This window comes from Oncorhynchus keta, chromosome 21, assembly GCF_023373465.1.
Source record: "Oncorhynchus keta strain PuntledgeMale-10-30-2019 chromosome 21, Oket_V2, whole genome shotgun sequence".
NCBI lineage: Eukaryota > Metazoa > Chordata > Actinopteri > Salmoniformes > Salmonidae > Oncorhynchus > Oncorhynchus keta.
In genome coordinates this window covers 17,675,170-17,697,025 of record NC_068441.1, presented here as the reverse complement: position 1 = coordinate 17,697,025, position 21,856 = coordinate 17,675,170, and the positions used below count along the sequence as shown (strand labels likewise).

The 21,856-nt window shown below is 44.0% G+C and overlaps 1 protein-coding gene across 9 annotated transcripts in view; it reads right to left on the bottom strand.

The window, feature by feature from the left end:
* The window catches only part of LOC118400208 (ephrin type-B receptor 2), a 158,077-nt gene that overhangs the window by 21,021 nt on the left and 115,200 nt on the right, over positions 1-21,856 (bottom strand). For all 9 annotated transcript variants that reach the window (XM_052473398.1, XM_035796835.2, XM_052473401.1 and 6 more), the window contains exon 5: positions 20,615-20,950. In XM_052473398.1, coding sequence (XP_052329358.1) covers positions 20,615-20,950 — 336 coding nt within the window. The remainder of the gene's footprint in view (positions 1-20,614; positions 20,951-21,856) is intronic.

Below are 21,856 nucleotides of genomic sequence, written 5' to 3'. Positions count from 1 at the left end.
TGCGGAGCAAGCCCATTTTGCAAGGCACATAAAACCAGAGAAAATCACCATAACCACAAGTATGCAATACACAATCGTCATTTTGTTTTTTTCAGCCTTCTATTTGTGTAATTGCAGTCTATGTTTACGCATATTTCTTGTGGATGACAACTTAATACACAATAGTAAATGGTTTGAAAGTGCAAGGACAAGAGTCATGGTCATGGTGGAAAGATATAGAGAATTATAGCATTTATTTTAATCACATAATATGTGGTAATCACTGTGTAGGAATAAGCCAGATCCTTTCAGCAGTAGTTGAGCCGTAAAGGACTGTTGAGTGGGTAGGGTTGTTGGCTGCCTTCATTCTATCAAAACCAAAGGACAAAACTTGCAACTTTCTTTTTGGTATGGCTGAAGGGTCAGGGAAGGTCATGCGATCCACGCTCCCTCATACAGCCATTAACATTAGTGCAGGGTGCCGTGGATCACAGTGAAGATAATGCAGAAGGTTAAAGCGCTGTCTGGGGCTGGGAGGGCAGGATTTATGGGCCCCGGGCCTCAGCTGCACACACGGCCCTCAGCCAGCAACACAGTGGCTCCCCAGAGCCCCAGCCATAAAGACAGAGGCCACCCCAGCAGCACGCGCTCTCCATGGAAAATCCACTGACTGGAAAACCCTCCCATCCTCCCTCACTCGGCCCCACCCGTCATTATCTCGGAATCTAGGGGAGTGTGTGTAGTTAATATCTCATATATAAATCTCAGTGTTCATTTATTTTGTTGTAGTTCATGTAACAAAATGCTGCTAATTGCTGATGCTATCCCACCACGCCATAAAGGCGCATTTCAGATGGGGTTTGGATTAAAATGCACATGTTCAGTACTGTAGTGTAAAGCCCATAACAAATCCCAGTGACCAGTGTGCTGTAAGACATGATGATGGAGAGGGCATTTTATGGCCTATTCGTTCTCACCAACGTGTCAGCCTTGCTTCACATGCCCTCTGACCCCAACAGAAGCCTCCATACTACACTACACACACTAATCATGAGATACTGTCTAAACAGGGATGTCCCTAAACATAAAGCGTGTACAGATAATTAATAGGCAGCCTGTAGTTTCATCTCCTGCAGCACTTGCACAAAGATAGCCTGCGATTCTGCCACGAGCATACATCATCCTCTTCAGAGAGACCCAAATGAGACACATACTCACAGGCATCTCTTCAATCTCACTGTCCATTGACTTTGTTTGCAGTCACAAGACAGCTTATTAAGACAAATAGTCACTATACCGGGAACTCAGGAATATTATCATCAAGATGTTCCAAGATGGCGTAGCAGTAAGTCGTCCTGTCGTATCGTCTCTCTGTATATATCGTCTCTTTTTCGTTTTAGATATTTTTCTTCGCATATCTTTAAAAACATTTTGCTAAACCTAAGCTTCCAAATACTCTCCTGCAACCCGCCTCACCCAATGTAGCTACTTTTCCTAAAGTATTTATATTTACTTCGGAACCGGAACCCCTCAACTGAAGCTAGCCAGCTAACCACCAGCTATGCTAGCGGTCTTCAGCTAACCGGTCATCAGCTAACCTTTAGCTCGGAAAGCTCTCGCCAGTTCGAACAACGTGACGCTAACCAGAGCATAACGGACCTATTTATTTTTTTATCCCCGGATTCCCACCGCAAACGGAACATTTTTCAGCTGGATCTTCACAACTAGCTATCGAGCTAAACCGCAACCCTGGTTGATTACTCCTGGCTAGCGTTTCCACCCACGTAGCTTGAAGCGAGCCCGGCCAGAGCTCCTGTGCTGCCACCGTAGCATACTCCTGGGCTACAATACCCGGACCCACGACTGGTCTATCGATGTCACCGCATGAAGAGGAATAAACAGACTCACCCCATCGCGACGTCCCCCAAAGGCTAACTCTCTAGCCCTCGCTATCTCCTTGCTTGCTAATTCGGCATGCTAACTGCTAGCTTGTTTAGCCCAGGTCCGCTAACTACTACCTTGTTTACCCCGGCCTGCTAATCTGTTAGCTTGTTAGCACAGGCCTGCTAACCGTCTGCATCGCCGCGTCCCAAACACGCAGTGGCCCATATGTACTTTCTATCTCTTCCCGATTTTTTAAAATTTGTTTATACCTTCCGGAAACCTGCCTCACCCGTAGGTAAAGCTCCGCCTTATCTCAGTTCACTGGTCACGATGGCAACACCCATCCGTAGCACGCGCTCCAGCAGGTGTATCTCACTGATCATCCCTAAAGCCAACACCTCATTCGGCTGCCTTTCATTCCAGTACTCTGCTGCCTGTGACTGGAACGAATTGCAAAAATCGCTGAAGTTGGAGACTTTTATCTCCCTCATCAACTTCAAACATCAGCTATCTGAGAAGCTAACCGATCGCTGCAGCTGTACATAATCTATTGGTAAATAGCCCACCCATTTTCACCTACCTCATCCCCACAGTTTTTATTTATTTACTTTTCTGCTCTTTTGCACACCAATATCTCTACCGGGGCGGCAGGGTAGCCTAGTGGTTAGAGCGTTGGACTAGTAACTGAAAGGTTGTAAGTTTGAATCCCCGAGCTGACAAGGTACAAATCTGTTGTTCTGCCCCTGAACAGGCAGTTAACCCACTGTTCCTAGGCCATCATTGAAAATAAGAATTTGTTCTTAACTGACTTGCCTAGTAAAATAAAGGTAAAATAAAAAAATTAAATAAAACCTGTACATGATCATCTGATCATTTATCACTCCAGTGTTAATCTGCAATATTGTAATTATTCGCCTACCTCCTCATGCCTTTTGCACACATTGTATATAGACTCCCCTTTTTTCTACTGTGTTATTGACTTGTTAATTGTTTACTCCATGTGTAACTCTGTGTTGTCTGTTCACACTGCTATGCTTTATCTTGGCCAGGTCGCAGTTGCAAATGAGAACTTGTTCTCAACTAGCTTAACTGGTTAAATAAAGGTGAAATAAAAAAATAAAATAAAATAAAATTACAGATGTACATATATTCAGGACTGCATGCCACTTGCTTTTTTGTCCATTGCATTTCCAGTAGACAAGCAGTGTAGCCATCTCTGGCAACCTAATCCCAGGCATGGCAAACAGACAGAGGCAGAGTATGTCTTCATGTACAGAGGATGGGCACATGTCAACTTAAAATCTGTCCAAGAAGGACATTGTGGTCTTCCAGACTTGCAGCATGACAGACGAAATATCTGTATTTCACCAAACATAACTACTGAGGAAGAACCAAACACGACAACAGAGACTAAAGAAGACGGAAGCCCTACTGTTACTGGTGACACGGGGAAAATGTGTGTGGCGTGTGGACTCTACTGAAATAATGGTATAATTTTCCACTTGATACGCCAAAGCATATGAGGAGGGTGATAATCACCAGCTAGTAAAATATATAGTAAAATAGTCATGGTGGAGCATTCCAAATAATTGCTGCTTGCAACGGTACAGCGATGAGGACTATTTTTCTAGAATCCTAGGTGTTTAACTTTTTCCTGGCAAGCCCGGTGAGCTGACACACTAGAACGATCATCCAGCACAAAAGAGGGTTCAGAGGGAGTGTGAATCTGTGAACAAACTCATCAGGAACGGATGTTTGCATTATTTTATCTCAACTACATCCAGGCCCAGAGTTTCTGAATAACATCCCCACATATTGGAAGGTAAACTAACAATACTGTGTTATCTGTAGATGGGAGGGTTGTGGAGGGTTTAGAAGAGAGGGTTTACATGAGAGACCCTAAGGCGACACATGCTGAACGCGGAACGAGAGAGCTCTTTTTGAAAAGTTTTGACAGTGTTTCCTCGCAAAGTTTGGTTTATATACTTTTTTTGGATCCCATTAGCCTCAGTTGCAGTGACCGCTACTATCTGTCCAGACTAAAAACTCTGAAGTTGTTTGGCGTAGCTAGCTACTAGACTAGCAGGTAGCTATCAAGCTAGCAGGGTTTTCCAATATTAGCTTAAATACATCCAGCAATGCTGTTAGCCCTTGTGGGTGGGAGGTGTCCCAGGCGTGTGGTTGTATTCCCTGCTGCCTGTTGCTGTTTCCCTGCGACCTGAACTGGCTGGAACTGCGTGTATATATCTAAGAACATCAGTCGACGCTGTCACCATGCCACCTAAAACTGAGGACAGTGTTTCTCTAGCACAGGTGAAAGATGTGCTAGAGAACCACCCGCCAACCTCTCTTTTACACTACTGCTACTCTCTGTTTATCATATATGCATAGTCACTTTAACCATATCTACATGTACATAATACATCAATCAGCCCAACTAACCGGTGCCTGTATGTAGCCTCGCTACTGTTATAGCCTCGCTACTGTTATAGCCTCGCTACTGTATGTAGCCTCGCTACTGTTATAGCCTTGCTCCTGTATATAGCCTCGCTACTGTTATAGCCTCGCTACTGTATGTAGCCTCGCTACTGTTATATCCTCACTACTGTATGTAGCCTCGCTACTGTTATATCCTCACTACTGTATGTAGCCTCGCTACTATTATAGCCTTGCCCCTGTATATAGCCTCGCTAATGTTATAGCCTCGCTACTGTATGTAGCCTCGCTACTGTTATATCCTCACTACTGTTATAGCCTCGCTACTGTATGTAGCCTCTCTACTGTTATATCCTCACTACTGTATATAGCCTCGCTACTGTTATAGCCTCGCTACTGTATAATAATAATAATAATATAACTGTATGTAGCCTCGCTACTGTTATATCCTCACTACTGTTATAGCCTCGCTACTGTATGTAGCCTCTCTACTGTTATAGCCTCACTAGTGTATATAGCCTCGCTACTGTTATAGCCTCGCTACTGTATGTAGCCTCTCTACTGTTATAGCCTCACTACTGTTATATCCTCACTACTGTATATAGCCTCTCTACTGTTATATCCTCACTACTGTATATAGCCTCGCTAGTGTTATTTTTCACTGTCTTTTTACTGTTGTTTTTTATTTCTTTACTTACCTATTGTTCACCTAATACATTTTTGCACTGTTGGTTAGAGCCTGTACGTAAAAACTTCACTGTAAGGTCTACCTACACCTGTTGTATTCAGCATACGTGACAAATAAACTTTGATTTAATTTGATCCCCTGCCATAAAAATTCAATAAAAAGACCAACAACAACATTTTTTACAAGGAGCTGTTTCAATAGCAGGAGAATAGCTTCAAGAGCTTTGTCTAAATATTGGTGGATACAACAAACACAAGAATGGACGATCTGACCAGAAAAGTGCAAATGGTTGCATTTCTAACCCAGGGAGATTTTGAAGTGATGAAGCAGGACCGCAGCAAGATGGACATGAACTGTACGACCACGAGAAACGACATTAGCACTGTCTATAAATCTATGTTAACAATTACAGGGAAACAGGATTATCTAGAAGGACAATCAAGGTGAAATAACATTGTTCTGGATGGAATCCCAGTGTCTCCACATGAGACTTGGGCTGATTCTGAGGAGAAATTGAGGAAAATGATAACTGAAAAGCTGATGATGGATCACAGGGAGATTGAGCTGGAGCGCACCTAGAGGACTGGAAAAAACCTCCAGTCCGGGTGACAGACCCAGGTTGATAGTGGTAAAGTTCCTGAGGTTCAAGGACAAGGTGGCTGTTCTTGAGAAAACCTTTTACTGGTTCTAACATTCGACCAATCAGATTGTGCTGAAGTTGCTTCCAGAGGCAGTTTGGAACTCGGTAGTGAGTGTTGCAACCAAGGACAGACGATTTTTACGCGTTACGCTCTTTAGCACTCGGCGGTCCTGTTCTGTGAGCTTACGGTTGCCTGGGGCAGCTCTAGCAGTACAGAAAGTACAGAAATTAGACAAACTGGCTTGTTGGAAGTCTCTGAGCTCTTCAGGAAGGCCATTCTACTGCTAATGTTTGTCTATGGAGATTGCATGGCTGTGTGTTCGATTTTATACACCTGTCAATAACGGGTGTAGCTGAAATAGCCGAATCCACTCATTTGAAGGGGTGTCCACATACGTTTGTATATATAGTGTTTTTTTGTTTGGACAAATTAACAACCGACTACTATCATGCTTATAGGAATGGGCACTCAACATGTAGGCCTACTGCACTGACACAAATTACTGATGATTGGCTGAAAGAAATTGATAATAAGAAGATTGTGGGAGCTGTATTTTTAGACTTCAGTGCAGCCTTTGATATTATTGACCATAATATGTAATTGGAAAAATGTATGTGTTATGGCTTTCCATCCTCTGTCATATCATTGGTTGAGAGCTGAGCTATCTATCCAATAAAACACAGAGGGTTTATTTAATGGAAGATTATCCAATGTAAAACATATAAAGTGTAGTATTCCGGAAGGCAGCTAGCGGTCTTGGCCCTTTACTGTTCTCTATTTTTACTGATGATCTACCAACAGCATTAAAAGCAACAAAGCCTGTGTCCATGTAGACTGATGACTCAACCACATCTAGTGAAATAACTGCAACCCTGAACAGAGTTGCAGTCAGTTTTGGAATGGGTGGCTAGTAATAAACTAGTCCTGTACCCATCTAAAACTAAAAGCATTGTATTTGGTACAAATATTTCCCTATGATCTCAGTTCTAGACCTCTCAATCTGGTAACGAATGACATGACAGTTAAGCAAGTTAAGGGGACTAAACTTCTTGATGTCACTTTAAGGCTGTAAATTGTCATGGTCAAGGCATATTGATGAAATTGTTGTAAAGATGGGAAGAGGTCTGTCGGTGATAAATAGATTCTCAGCATTGTTAGCACCACAGTTGACCAAACAAATCCTGCAAGCTTTAGTTTTACCTACGTAAATACTGACTATTGCCTGGTGATATTGTCAAGTGCTGTCAAGAAGGACCTAGAAAACCTGCACCTTTCAATGTACACAGAGGTCTTATGTCAACCGTATGCATGTCAGTCTCTCTTGGTTCAAAGTAGAGGAGAGACATACAAGAAGCATTGTATTTGTTTATGTCTGGTCTGACAGACATACTTACCCCACCATACATGCCATCAGGGCACAGTCCACAAATCCAGAATGAATTCAAGGCAACACACAATAGAGCAATGATCACATGGAACTCTCTTCCATCTCAAATGACTCAAGCAAACAGCAAATTTAGCTTTAAAAAAAAAAACTAATAAAACAACACCTCTGCCCTATCTGACCTAAATAACTCTTAAGCACATGGATATGTACTGATGTGTGGGTAACTGTCAGTAATGAGGGTAACTGGGGCAATAGATGGCCTAGTGGTTAGAGCTTTGGACTAGTATCCGAAAGGTTGCAAGAATCCCTGAGGTAAAAAGGTACAAATCTGATAAACTGTCAGAAATTAGGGTCACTTTCAGTATGAACCATTTTGGTTCTATTGTTCTTATTTTAAATGTGTGTAGTTCAGTCCTTAAGCTGTTCTTGTTTACTCATGTTCTGTATTATGTCACGTTCTATGTTTTGTGTGGACCCCAGGGAGAGTAGCTTCAGCAACAGCTAATGGGGATCCTAATAAAATACTTTTATTATACTAAATACTTGAATTAGTAGTGTATTACTGTAAGTAGTATTGTCAGTGCTGTTTAATGTGAAAGTGTAGTGAGTTCCTGTAAAGCCCTTGGATCTGATAAAAGACAATGAGGCTTCGGGCTCTATTCTAGCATGACGCTCTGGCTGGGGCCCAGTAACAAAATATAAAAGGCTCTATTTTGTGCAACATCCCAATAGATGTTTTACTGTTGCGTTTGAACACCTACTGTAGTAACTTCCATAATCAATCAAAGATGGGCTTTACAGAGTTATTAAATCCATGCCAATGTAATGGGGCATGCTTTTGCAAACATAGAGAATCAATTTCCTCAGGCCACTGATCGATCCCATGTACATCCTCTACCCAGTCTACTCTTTGTTCTATACTCTTCTATTCTGCTACACTCATTTGGTGGGCTTTACCTCCCTCCCTCCCTCCCTGTCTTCCCCCAAGAATGCTGGCCCCCTTTCAGCTCAGCCTATTGATTCTGTTCCCTTCTGAGCTTGATGGGCATCTTCATTAAGCGAGCTGGTGGACTGAGACCAGGCTAGCCTTTGATGGCTGATAGGCATGCAGGATGGGAGAGGCACAGGAGAAGGGCCCCCTGCCCATCACATCTCACCCTGCTTGGGCCTGGACAGGGCCTGGGTCTGGGTGCAGGACCACGTTGGCCAGCTGGAGCTTCTGCCACCACAGAGACAGAGAAGCAACAGCCATTACAGAGCCATACTCCGAGGGGTGAGAGGCACAGTCATTATAGTAATCACAGTTGCAGTTTGTGGTTTGGAGAGACAATGCCACTTCAAGTGATTTCCCCTTTCTCCCTTTGTTCCCCTTCCCATCTTTAAAACCCTGCACTATTACAATGAATATCTAGTGAAATGCCAGTCTGCTAAAAAAACAAGGTTGGAGAGACAGAACAGTCAACCTTCTATCTTGGTTGTTGAATCTGGGAAAGTGACTTGGATTTAGGACTTCTCTTTGAATATCTGACTTGCCAATATGCAGCATGGTCAATGACCATGTGGCTATGGTTTGATTTGAGGTTCTAGTGCAGGGAGAAATGCTATGATTTGGGGGGTAGCGAGAACAGATCAGCCCTCGTAAATCCCTGTCCCCTTTCACAGTAAAACTCTGTTTCCTCCACGGCACCGTCTCTCCCAATGGGCCAGCCAGCTGCTCCTCCACCATGCAGTCAGGCAGCCTCCTAAACAGGCTGTTGGTGCTGCCTGCACTCTCTCTCCCTCCGACTGCTCTCCGTTTACGAGGCATGCTTCGAGAGCTCTTAAAGGGGAGGCCTGTATTTGCATATACTTTTAGCACGCTGGCAGCCGGCCCTGTTCCCCATCTGCAATGAATTGTGGGTTTTTAAGTCTCCAAAGAGTTTCCAATGCAGTAAAGCTACACAAGCAAGATTTCAGTTCATCAAGCTTTAAACCATCTGCGCTGGAAAAGATTGGGGCCTTAATGCACTCGTACACAAAAATCTAATTTTAAAATAGGCACTCCAGGGGCTTAAGAAGTTTCAGATGCTTACAGGGAGGTTAGATCTAATCTAAGCACACTACGCCACCAAGTAGTTCTGCTCACCCAAGACCTGAAGCAGAGACTGGGAGAGGAGTGAGGGGACAGTGTTAAGGGGCAAGGAGGGAACTCTCTCTGCAGTCACTTGGCAGCTACTGGTAGCAATACAATACATGTACTCTGCTGGGCGTGGGCCTGATTGGTTATTCAGTCTGGTCAATAGTTTTAGCAGTGCGCTATATGTATGGGCATCAAAGCTCTGACTCACAGGCTCTAGCCGAGCCACAGTTAGTTTATTCTGCATTCAGATTTTCTGTATCTGGCTTCTGAACCGGCTTCTTCAGGAGATAGTTGAGTGAGCAGGGGTCACTAAATCTGAAGGACCTCAAAAAGGTTATACTACTACTTTTATTGTACAAGAATCAGTTCTATGAGTTTGAGTTTCTTTTGTCAAGTGGATAAGACACTTTTGGCCTTAAAAGGGTGTAGGCCTTCAGAAGAGCCTGAGCGGATGCTATAATACAAAACCATTGTCCTGGATAATCTACTTTGTACCGGACATTGAAAGACTGGATACAGGACATTTGCTGTAGTTACACTGCACATACATTCACTTTTGTTTCCCACTTATAAATTTCTTATCTGCATTTACAGATAAAGATTTACTATATGACACACAATGGCCAGGATTTAAAATAGATGATCTCAGCTTGAACTCAATTTACTTAAAACCTCAGAGTGAATCATGGGAAAGATATGCGTATGTAACTCGTGATCTTAGAGATTCATGCTTTTGACCTCACCTATGTCACACTGAAAGGGAAGACAATATTTGAAAGGACACCAAGGTTGTTGAGGTAAAGTAAGCAGTCCCTCAGATTCCAAGAAAAACTATTTTAAAGGTTAAAGTTTAAATTAAACAATAGTGACTTTGTTTTGTTCCTGTGTGAATCATTATGTCAATATTGAATTTTCTACACTTTTCTAGGTAGCCATCACGCTTCTGTAAACAAAATAGATAATTGCTTCAACATTTTTTTTACAGTGGTGTGTCTGAGTCGACACAGACATGTGCCTCCTTGTGTGTACGTGTGTGTCTGTGAAGTGTGTGTGTGTGTGTGTGTGTGTGTGTGTGTGTGTGTGTGTGTGTGTGTGTGTGTGTGTGTGTGTGTGTGTGTGTGTGTGTGTGTGTGTGTGTGTGTGTGTGTGTGTGTGTGTGTGTGTGTGTGTGTGTGTGTGTGTGTGTGCGTGCGTGCGTGCGTGCGTGTGTGTGTGTGAGTCAGTATGTACCCACATACAGTACCATCACTCTGCTGTAAATTTGCTTAGAGCAGACACTTAAATCCTCATCCGTTCCGGCACATAAAAACACTCATTCCTGTTAAATGGCTCCAGAAATAGAAGAGAAAGCAATTCCAAATGTAATCAAAGCAGAACAAAAAGGCCAGACAGGAACGTAACACATAAATATTTCAGAGAGCATCTTTCCCTCCGATACTTCAACAACCAGGAGATTAATTAGAGACCAGAGATGGAGAGGGATGGAGGAGGGAAGAGAGGTAAAGATAATACAGCCCCCTTCTTCCTGTCTCCCACTTTGTTCTTACAATGCCTTCAGAAAGTATTCACATTCTTTGACTTTTTCGACATTTTGTTGTGTTGCAGCATGAATTGAAAATGTATTACATTTTTAGTTTTTGTCACTGGCCTACACACAAAAACGCATAATGTCAAAGTGGAATGATGTTTTAAATTTTTTTCTAATTCACTAAAAATGAAAAGCTGAAATGTCTTGAGTCAATAAGTATTCAACCCCTTTGTTATGGCAATCCTGAATAAGTTCAGGAGTAAACATGTGATTAATGGCTCCAATAGGAGAAAACTTGGAATGGATCATTGTAGTTACTCCACAAAAGTATCCTAATTGACAGAGTGAAAAGAAGGATGCCCGAACAGAATACAACTATTCCAAAACATGCCTCCTGTTTGCAACAAGGCACTAAAGTAATATTGCAAAAAATGTGGAAAAGCAACTAACTTTTTGTCCTGAATACAAAATGTTATGTTTGGGGCAATTCCAATACAACACATTACTGAGTACCACTCTTCATATTTTAAAGCATAGTGGTGACTGCATCATGTTATGGGTACAGTATGCTTGTAATCATTAAGGACTGGACAGTTTTTCAGGATAAAAATAAATGTAATGGAGCTAAGCACAGGCAAAATCTAGAGGAAGACCTAGTTCAGTTTGCCTTCGAACAAGACACTGGGAGATGAATTCACCTTTCAGCAGGACAATAACTTAAAACACAAGGTCAAATCTACACTGGAGTTGCATACCAATAGGAAAGTGAATGTTCCAGAGTGGCCGAGTTACAGTTTTGATTGAAATCTTCTTGAAAAAAAATCTATGACAAACCGTGAAAATGATTGTCTGATGATTAACAACCAATTTGACAGAGCTTGAAGAATTCTTAAAGAATAATGGGTAAATGTTGCACAATCCATGTGTGGAAAGCTCTTAGTGCTGTGTTTCCAAAACCCGGTCCTCGGAACCCCAAGGGGTGCACGTTTTGGTTTTTGCCCTAACACTACACAGCTAATTCAAATGATCAAAGCCTGATGATTAGTTGATTATTTGGATCAGCTGTGTAGTGCTAGGGCAGAAACCAAAATGTGCACAGACCTGAGGACTCAGTCTGAGAAACCCAGTCTTAGAGACTTACCCAGCAAGACTCAGCTTTAATCGCAGCTAAAGTTTTTTTCTACAAATCATTGACTCGGGGGTGTGAATCCTTATGTAAGTGAGATATTTATGTATTTTATTTTCAAAGAAAATTCAACAATTTCTAAAAACATGTTTTCACATTTTCATTAAGGGGTGTTGTGTGTAGATGGGTGACATTTCATTTTATTTCATGAATTTAGAATTCAGGCTGTAACACAACAAAATGTGAAATAGGTCAAGGGGTATGAATACTCTCTGATGGCACTGTAAATGTAAAAACAGAAAAACAACTGAAAAAATATACACAAAAACATGAAGAAGGGTGTTTGCCAAAGAATTGTCATTTGTATTACAGATATATCATTTGGTCTTCGCATGAATTGATATTTACACCCAACTGTGGTTTTCTTCATTTTAAAATAGAAATGTCCCCTTTCACTCGCAAGACACATTACTTATATATGTTTTGTTTAACCAGCACTGAAAATCTGAAAGCTCTTCAACCTGAAAATCAGGTTGTGCACAATCTCTTTTAGAGTCAGTTATTCTGACCTTCTATATGAACACATTCCAAGCAAAGATGTTAAATTATTCACGACTTCTGCTTTACTCACCATCTCCACGAGCACACTGTGGGCAATAACAAACAGTGAATAAATCACTGCATTAGTGCAATTTATTTACACATTTCAGCATCAATCAGAGCGATTGTGGCCTACAACAATTAGTTACATCCTCACATGATACAACCCTTTACAGACCACTGGGCCAAAAGGGCCTGATTCTTTTTTTTAACCCTGCTTGGTACTCATGCAATCTCTACTGCCATCTTCTTTCAAAAGTGTTCACAATTTAGTTAAACTCCAGAGAAAGTATATGATAAATCGGACTGCATGACCTTTTTGTTTTTATATTTTTGTCTTGCCAAAACATAATCAATAGGTTATTCATACAATTTTTATTTTGTCTGGATAAAATATGTAGCATTGTACAAAGCATTGATTTATGAACGTGGAGGGGGAAAAGGCTTAATAAAGTGCCAATCTATGCTCTAATTCTCTTAGGGTAGGAAGTAATTAAATGCATATTGAATGCGTAGGTTATCTAGCTAAAGTCATCTAACCTTACAGTCAGCTAGCTCCGCAGTCTGCATACCTAACGCCATATGCAAATAAAAATCACACACTCTCTGCTCTCTCTCCTGCCACTAGTTGGTCCTAAGTAGTAGCCACAGTATGTGCGTACTGTGCTGGCTGGAGCCCCAGTGTGTAGAGCTGTGCCACTCTGTCAGGGCTGGGCTGTGCTCCAGGTGTCTACAGAGGCCTCCTGTCTGTCTGGTCGCCTGACCCACACTGGCACCTTCCATATGTGCCCTTCCTGACACCTACTGTCACACCGCACACCCAGCATCCTATGCTGGCTAGCCGAGCAGCCTCTCTCTGCCCACTTCCCTCTACAACTGAATGCTGGACACATTAGCAGCACTAAAGCACAACAGAGGTGTGGAAAACACCCCCTTTATTTCGAGCTGTAGTTTAGAAGGCATGAATATAAAAGCCAGGCATAAGAGGAATAAAGAATCAAGAGTATCAAATTTGAACTTATTGGGCTATTTTCATTGCTTTAGCTTGCTTTCATTTAGTTGTGGTGACATTGGACAATGTCGCTAAGTTGGACAGAGCATAAACATTTCTTGGAAGAGGTTTACCTGGCTGGCCCTACACCAGTGTTCCTCAGCAATGCCCATTGGAGCAGCCAAGCTGTCCCTAGTGGCCTGGTTATAGTTTGTTCCTAGTGGCCTGGTTACAGTTCATTCCTAGTGGTCTGGTTACAGTTCATTCCTAGTGGTCTGGTTACAGTTCATTCCTAGTGGCCTGATTACAGTGTGTTTCTAGTGGCCTGGTTACAGTTAGTTTCTAGTGGCCTGGTTTCAGTTTGTTCTAGTGGCCTCAGTTTGTTCCTAGTGGCCTGGTTTCACTGGTTACAGTTGTTCCTAGTGGCCTGGTTTCAGTTTGTTCCTAGTGGCCTGGTTACAGTTTGTTCCTAGTGGCCTGGTTACAGTTTGTTCCTAGTGGCCTGGTTACAGTTTGTTCCTAGTGGCCTGGTTACAGTTTGTTCTAGTGAACTGGTTACAGTTTGTTCCTGGTTTACAGTTTGTTCCTAGTGGCCTGGTTACAGTTTGTTCCTAGTGGTCTGGTTACAGTTTGTTCCTTGGCCTGTTACAGTTTGTTCCTAGTGGCCTGGTTCTGGTTAGTGGCCTGGTTCAGTTTGTTCCTAGTGGCCTGGTTATGGTTACAGTTTGTTCTTATTGAACTGGTTACAGTTTGTTCCTAGTGGCCTGGTTACAGTTTGTTCCTAGTGGCCTGGTTACAGTTTGTTCCTAGTGGCCTGGTTACAGTTCATTCCTAGTGGCCTGGTTACAGTTCATTCCTAGTGGTCTGGTTACAGTTTGTTCCTAGTGGCCTGATTACAGTGTGTTTCTAGTGGCCTGGTTACAGTTAGTTCCTAGTGGCCTGGTTACAGTTTGTTCCTAGTGGCCTGGTTACAGTTGAACTGGTTCAGTTTGTTCCTAGTGGCCTGGTTACAGTTTGTTCCTAGTGGCCTGGTTACAGTTTGTTCCTAGTGGCCTGGTTACAGTTTGTTCCTAGTGGCCTGGTTTCAGTTTTGTTCCTAGTGGCCTGGTTTCAGTTTGTTTGTTCAGTTTGTTCCTAGTGGCCTGGTTACAGTTTGTTCCTAGTGGCCTGGTTACAGTTTGTTCCTAGTGGCCTGGTTACAGTTTGTTCTTAGTGGCCTGAACTGGTTACAGTTTGTTCTTATTGAACTGGTTACAGTTTGTTCCTAGTGGCCTGGTTACAGTTTGTTCCTAGTGGCCTGGTTACAGTTTGTTCCTAGTGGCCTGGTTACAGTTTGTTGGCCTGGTTACAGTTTGTTCCTAGTGGCCTGGTTACAGTTTGTTGGCCTGTTCCAGTTCATTCTAGTGGCCTGGTTACAGTTTGTTCCTAGTGGCCTGGTTACAGTTTGTTCCTAGTGGCCTGGTTACAGTTTGTTCCTAGTGGCCAGTTTGGCCTGGTTTTGTTCCTAGTGGCCTGAGTTTGTTACTAGTGGCCTGGTTACAGTTTCTAGTGGCCTGGTTACACAGTGGCCTGGTTACAGTTTCCTAGTGGCCTGGTTACAGTTTGTTCCTAGTGGCCTGGTTACAGTTTGTTTCCTAGTGGCCTGGTTACAGTTTGTTCCTAGTGGCCTGGTTACAGTTTGTTCCTAGTGGCCTGGTTACAGTTTGTTCCTAGTGGCCTGGTTTACAGTTTGTTCCTAGTGGCCTGGTTAGTTTGTTCCAGTTACAGTTTGTTCCTAGTGGCCTGGTTACAGTTTGTTCCTAGTGGCCTGGTTACAGTTTGTTCCTAGTGGCCTGGTTACAGTTTGTTCCTAGTGGCCTGGTTACAGTTTGTTCCTAGTGGCCTGGTTACAGTTTGTTCCTAGTGGCCTGGTTTCAGTTTGTTCCTAGTGGCCTGGTTTCAGTTTGTTCCTAGTGGCCTGGTTACAGTTTGTTCCTAGTGGCCTGGTTACAGTTTGTTCCTAGTGGCCTGGTTACAGTTTGTTCTTATTGAACTGGTTACAGTTCGTTCCTAGTGGCCTGGTTACAGTTTGTTCCTAGTGGCCTGGTTACAGTTTGTTGGCCTGGTTACCCAGTTACAGTTTGTTCCTAGTGGCCTGGTTAGTGGCCAGTTACAGTTCATTCCCAGTGGCCTGGTTACAGTTAATTCCCAGTGGCCTGGTTACAGTTAATTCCCAGTGGCCTGGTTACAGTTAATTCCCAGTGGCCTGGTTACAGTTAGTTCCTAGTGGCCTGGTTACAGTTTGTTCCTAGTGGCCTGGTTACAGTTTGTTCCTAGTGGCCTGGTTACAGTTTGTTCCTAGTGGCCTGGTTACAGTTTGTTCCTAGTGGCCTGGTTACAGTTCATTCCCAGTGGCCTTTGTTCCTAGTGGCCTGGTTACAGTTTTGTTGGCCTGGTGGCCTGGTTACAGTTTGTTCCTAGTGGCCTGGTTACAGTTTGTTCCTAGTGGCCTGGTTACAGTTTGTTCTGGTTACGGTTTGTTCCTAGTGGCCTGGTTTCTAGTGGCCTGGTTACAGTTTGTTCCTAGTGGCCTGGTTACAGTTTGTTCCTAGTGGCCTGGCCTGTTCCTAGTGGCCTACAGTTAGTGGCCTGGTTTGTTCCTAGTGGCCTGGTTACAGTTTGTTCAGTTTGTTCCTAGTGGCCTGGTTACAGTTTGTTCCTAGTGGCCTGGTTACAGTTTGTTCCTACTGGCCTGGTTTCAGTCTGTTCCTAGTGGCCTGGTTACAGTTCATTCCCAGTGGCCTGGTTACAGTTCATTCCCAGTGGCCTGGTTACAGTTAATTCCCAGTGGCCTGGTTACAGTTAATTCCCAGTGGCCTGGTTACAGTTAATTCCCAGTGGCCTGGTTACAGTTAATTCCCAGTGGCCTGGTTACAGTTAATTCCCAGTGGCCTGGTTACAGTTAATTCCCAGTGGCCTGGTTACAGTTTGTTTCCTAGTGGCCTGGTTACAGTTTGTTCCTAGTGGCCTGGTTACAGTTTGTTCCTAGTGGCCTGGTTACAGTTTGTTCCTAGTGGCCTGGTTACAGTTTGTTCCTAGTGGCCTGGTTACAGTTTGTTCCTAGTGGCCTGGTTACAGTTTGTTCCTAGTGGCCTGGTTACAGTTTGTTCCTAGTGGCCTGGTTACAGTTTGTTCCTAGTGGCCTGGTTACAGTTTGTTCCTAGTGGCCTGGTTACAGTTTGTTCCTAGTGGCCTGGTTACAGTTTGTTCCTAGTGGCCTGGTTACAGTTTGTTCCTAGTGGCCTGGTTACAGTTTGTTCCTAGTGGCCTGGTTACAGTTTGTTCCTCGTGGTCTGGTTACAGTTTGTCCATAGTGGCCTGGTTACAGTTTGTTTCTAATTGGCTGGTTACAGTTTGCCCTGGTAATTTAGGGGATAATTAAGTGGTAAATCTTCCCCAACGGTATGATAGTGGTGCGCCAGATTACAGCAGCCACCCATGAGCTGAGTAATGGGATTCAGTCCCTCAATGAGCTGCTCACCCGATAAGAAACCAATTCAGTCGGTCTCCTTCCTCATTGTATTAGCAGCAGCTTCCCTGGCTCACCTTGGGCTAATGATACGCCTAAACAAACATGTCCTCTACAATTGAATAGAGCTTCACACGGTATAGAACATAGTCAGAAGCATAAATGAGTAAATTGACTAAGGAGGTCTGATTCATCAACTGCAGGGCTCCATGGAAGTCCCAGGCAGAATGCTAATGGTTTTGATTGAGGGATGAGGGAACATTGTTGCATCGACCATACGTACACTGTAACTATTGATGACCAGGGCAATCACTGTTGAGCAAAACATGACTATCCTCGCACCTACTGTAGAATCAGTGTGATTCACTGCCTGTAAGGCAACACAACATGGGACACTATCATTGATCATCTATACCATTCATTATCTATTTTGTGATTGGTGTAAAAGACATTCCCGGCAGACATGACTGACACGGTGATAACATGAATTCCTCTCAGAACCACAACATTTATCAGTCAGTCATTGAAAGCTCTGGTGTTGGGCTTATGTGTGTTCCTCACTTAATCAAACAGCTCTTCAGTGTGTGTGTGTGTGTGTGTGTGTGTGTGTGTGTGTGTGTGTGTGTGTGTGTGTGTGTGTGTGTGTGTGTGTGTGTGTGTGTGTCCATGTGTGTGTGTGTGTCGGACCAGAGAAGTGAAGTGGACTTAGACTAGCGGTCTCTGTGTCTTTTAGAGCACAGGACAAAATCACTTGCTGCCAGTGAGATGTCAGGGATGTGTCTGGTTAAACACTTAAAGGGGGGTGGTGGGATTTTAGCAACCATTTCATCCCCTAGCAATGATGATGAGAGGGAGAGATTTTGTGTGTTATGAATGATTAACCCCCATTAATCATTATGAAAGCAAGCTAAAGGCTAGCTTTGTCTTCAGCCATTTGTCCCCTGTACCCCTAGCCACTCTACATGTGTGTGGGTGTTTTCTGTGCCTTCCCACAGCCCAGGGGTATCATTCCAGCCTCCGAGGAGACAGCCAAAATAAACCATTGATTTTTTTGCTCAATAAGGCCTTGTTAAGGCTGCTCCCGTGCCACACAACAGATGAATCACAAAAGCAGTATAACCCAGGCAAGCAACTCATGTATTAACATTCCAGCTCTAATAGTGTTACCAGAGGGTTGCAGATAGTATTCTGTGTCTGATGGTGGACTGGGGCATTACTACTCATCTGAGGGCTTGTTTCATCACTGCCCTCCTCTCTTCGTCTCTTGTCCTAACTCATCAAGTCATCGTCACACATTTGTGTCTCACTAAAAAAAACTCCCACTCTGTTCTGCCACCCCTCCTCTGCCACAGACATGCTGCCTCAGAGTCACACCAAATTACCTCTCTCTCCCCCTCTCCCTTTTTTAACTCTCCCTACTTCTCTCTTCTCTCCCTTTCTTTCTGTCTGTCCTTCTCTCGCTCTTGCTCTTTCTCTTTTCATTGTTTATAGGCCCACCATTAAATATTATGGGAAACATTGCGTTGATCATCTCTTTTCAATATTTGATGGTGGAGAAAAGCTGATCATTAGTGAATAGTTTGGTTGTGACTCATCATTATGAGGATTTCTGGGCTATTTATCAAGGCCAAAATCAGAACCCTTTCTGATTTTGTGGGAATTAGTCATATCCTCACAAAACAAGCGTCACTTTATTATGTGACTGACTCTACAGTATGAAAATAAATACTGCACTATTAGGCAACCATGCACGTCCTCAGTCACAGGAAAACTGTTGATGAGCATAACAGAGTGTGGTGGGGGTTACAGTATGTGTAATGTGCTTGATTGGGGGTGGTGAATGAGAACTTACCCTTGTCTCCTCACACCCCGTTCGTTTTCCCCCTCGTCAACAAATTCCAGCAGCCGAGGACGGGAGTCGTTCACATGAGGAACACTTTCACGCCAGTCACATCCAATTTACTTATTTATTTGTTTCTTTCAAGCCCCCAGCACATAGCTTTAGGTTACAAACGTGTCTGATTAACAAAAATACATACACACACACACATACACACTCACTTTCTCTCTGTAAGGTAAGGAGGAGGTACGGGGCCAGAACTGCTAATTAGGGGTGACATGATGTTTATGTAACCTCCAAGCTTCCCAAACCAGACACAATTACGGGCCCCTGGTCCCACTGACCCCGGCCCCAGCCCACTGTGGAACCACACAGCACCGGCCCTCTGTCCCAGGCAGGACCCAGGCTGGTCACAGGGCAGGGGGAGGGGGAGTGAGCCAGAGTTCAGTCTCTTTAACAGCTCTCTCTGGCGGGAGCTCTGGAGCTGTAATACAAAGTGACGGCCACTTCAGTGCAGAGCCCCCCAATTTCCGCCAGGACTCTATGGCAGGGGAAGGGGGAGAAGGCTGGGGCAGGGGTGGCAGACTTGTGGCCCAGTGTGTGAGAGTTAAGGCAGGGGCCTCATTAGAAGGCTTTACTGCACTCTGAGGCCGTCATTACCCCCCTCCACCTCCCACATACACACACAATAACCACTTACTTCAAAACACACCATCAAAAAGAGGTGGTTCTTTCATTCAGACATCGATTTTAAACACAAGTTATATCAATAACTCAGATGTTTTTAAGCATTATTATTTGACTGACTACAGGATGCAACCTACTAGTATTGCATGCTGCTTTAAAAACAAATCTGATTCAAATGTGTTAATGTGCTGTATGAGGCCCATATAGTGTATCCCACAGAATGCAAAACTGTTTCTTCCTTTTCAATACCTTTTATCTTACATGCATCTCTGCAAACTTCCTCGCTTGAATCATAGTGAGTCACATCCACGTAAGAACGTAAGTTGGAGGGAGAAGTTTTATATGTCCACTTTAATAATTCACAGTAACACAGGGCCTTGGGGAGCTCAGTCATAGAAGGCCAGTCAGATGAGAGATGACAGGCACTTACTCATACTGCCAACAGGACACAAAGCCCTGGCGTAGATAAAGCCTGTAGCCTGTATCCCCGCTCATCAGTGCTCCGGCAGCACAGCCTGGCACACCAAATGATGCGTCTCATACAGACAATTAAAGAGCAAATCAATTCTGCTGCTTGGATTAAATAATGGAGGCGCAGTCATTTACAACCACAAAGCACACAGTGGAAAACCTGCACGGCAACCATAGTTACAGTAGACATTGATTGCAGCATGTTTCTCCAAGATCCCACAGATGAACAAGTAAGGCCAATCACAAACAGACCTGTTTTTCATTAGAGGTTATTATTCACTGAAAATACAATGGCTTCTTACTAATCTTCCCATTACTATTTTGGGTGCAGTTTTAAGGCAGCTCGTAGAGGGCATGGGGATCATAGTGAATTCAAGGCTTATTACCAAAGACTTCATAAACTTAATAAGTAACACTAGAACTGAGTGGCTGGATGAAGCAAGGGCCTGAGATGTTAGGACTGTAATCACCACGCAGCAGTCAGGGGAGACAGGAGGGAGTGTCGTGCTCACTAAGCTGAGTTACTCTGTCTGAGAGCCCTGATGAGGTCACACTCTGAGGACCAACAGGCCATCAAACCCTGCCTGTGATGTCATCAACAATCCTCTCACTCCTGTTTAAGAACAAATATGCATACTTACTCCACACTAGAGGAATATGAAACTGCGTTATTGTGCGTGTGTGTGCCTGCGAGAGAGACATAGAGAGCATAAGGAAGAGTGTACTCACCAGCCTGGTTGGTTGTGATGTTGACGGAGGAGTACTGTGGTGAGTAGGGGCTCTGCTCGGAGACCCCATTGACGGCCTGCACCTCAAAGGTGTACTGTGTGTGCGCCAGCAGGTCACTGATGTAAACACGTGGCTCTGTCAGACCCAGCTGGCGGGGTACAAACTGGACATTGTCCCCACAGCGCGTGCAGCCTCCCCGGCCCCCTCCACAGCTCTTACAGATGATGTTGAAGACCACGTCCTCACGGCCACCTGACTCCCTAGGAGGCTGCCACTCCAGTATCAGAGACGTCTCATTCACGATAGACAGAACGTTCTGAGGAGCCGATGGCACCGCTGGAAACACACAGACAATAGACAGTCAACTGAGATGGTTTCTGTTTGGAATGTGAGAAGCATTTACAGTGGTCTTATACACTACATGACCAAAAGACTGTGGTCGCCTGCTCGTCGAAACATTTCATTCCTAAATCATGGGCATTCATTTGAAGTTTGGTCCCCCCTTTGCTGCCATAACAGCCTCCACTCTTCTGGGAAGGCTTTCCACTAGATGTTGGAACATGTCTGTTGAGACTTGCTTCCATTCAGCCACTAGAGCATTAGTGAGGTCGGGCACTGATGTTGGATGATTAGGCCTGGCTCGCAGTCGGCGTTCCAATTCATCCCAAAGGTGTTTGATGGGGTTTAGGTCATGGCTCTGTGCAGACCAGTCAAATTCTTCCACACCTATCTCGACAAACAATTTCTGTAGGACCTCGATTTATTCACGGGGGCATTGCCATACTAAACAGGAAAGGGCCTTCCCCAAACTGTTGCCACAAAGTTGGATGCACAGAATCGTCTAGAATGTCATTGTATGCTGTAGGATTAGGATTTCCCTTCACTGGAACTAAGGGGCCTAGCCCGAACCATAAAAAACAGCCCCAGACCATTATTCCTCCTCCACCAAACATTACAGTTGGCACTATGCATTCTGGCAGGTAGTGTTCTCCTGGCATCTGCCAAATGCAGATTCGTTCGTTGGACTGCCAGATGGTGAAGCGTGATTCATCACTTTAGAGAATGCGTTTCCACTGCTGCAGAGTCTAATGGCGGCGAGCTTTACACCACTCCATCCGACGCTTGGCATTGCACATGGTGACCTTAGGCTTGTGTGCGGCTGCTCAGCCATGGAAACCCATTTCATGAAGCTCCAGACAAACTGCTACTGCGCTGACGTTGCGTACAGAGGCAGTTTGGAAC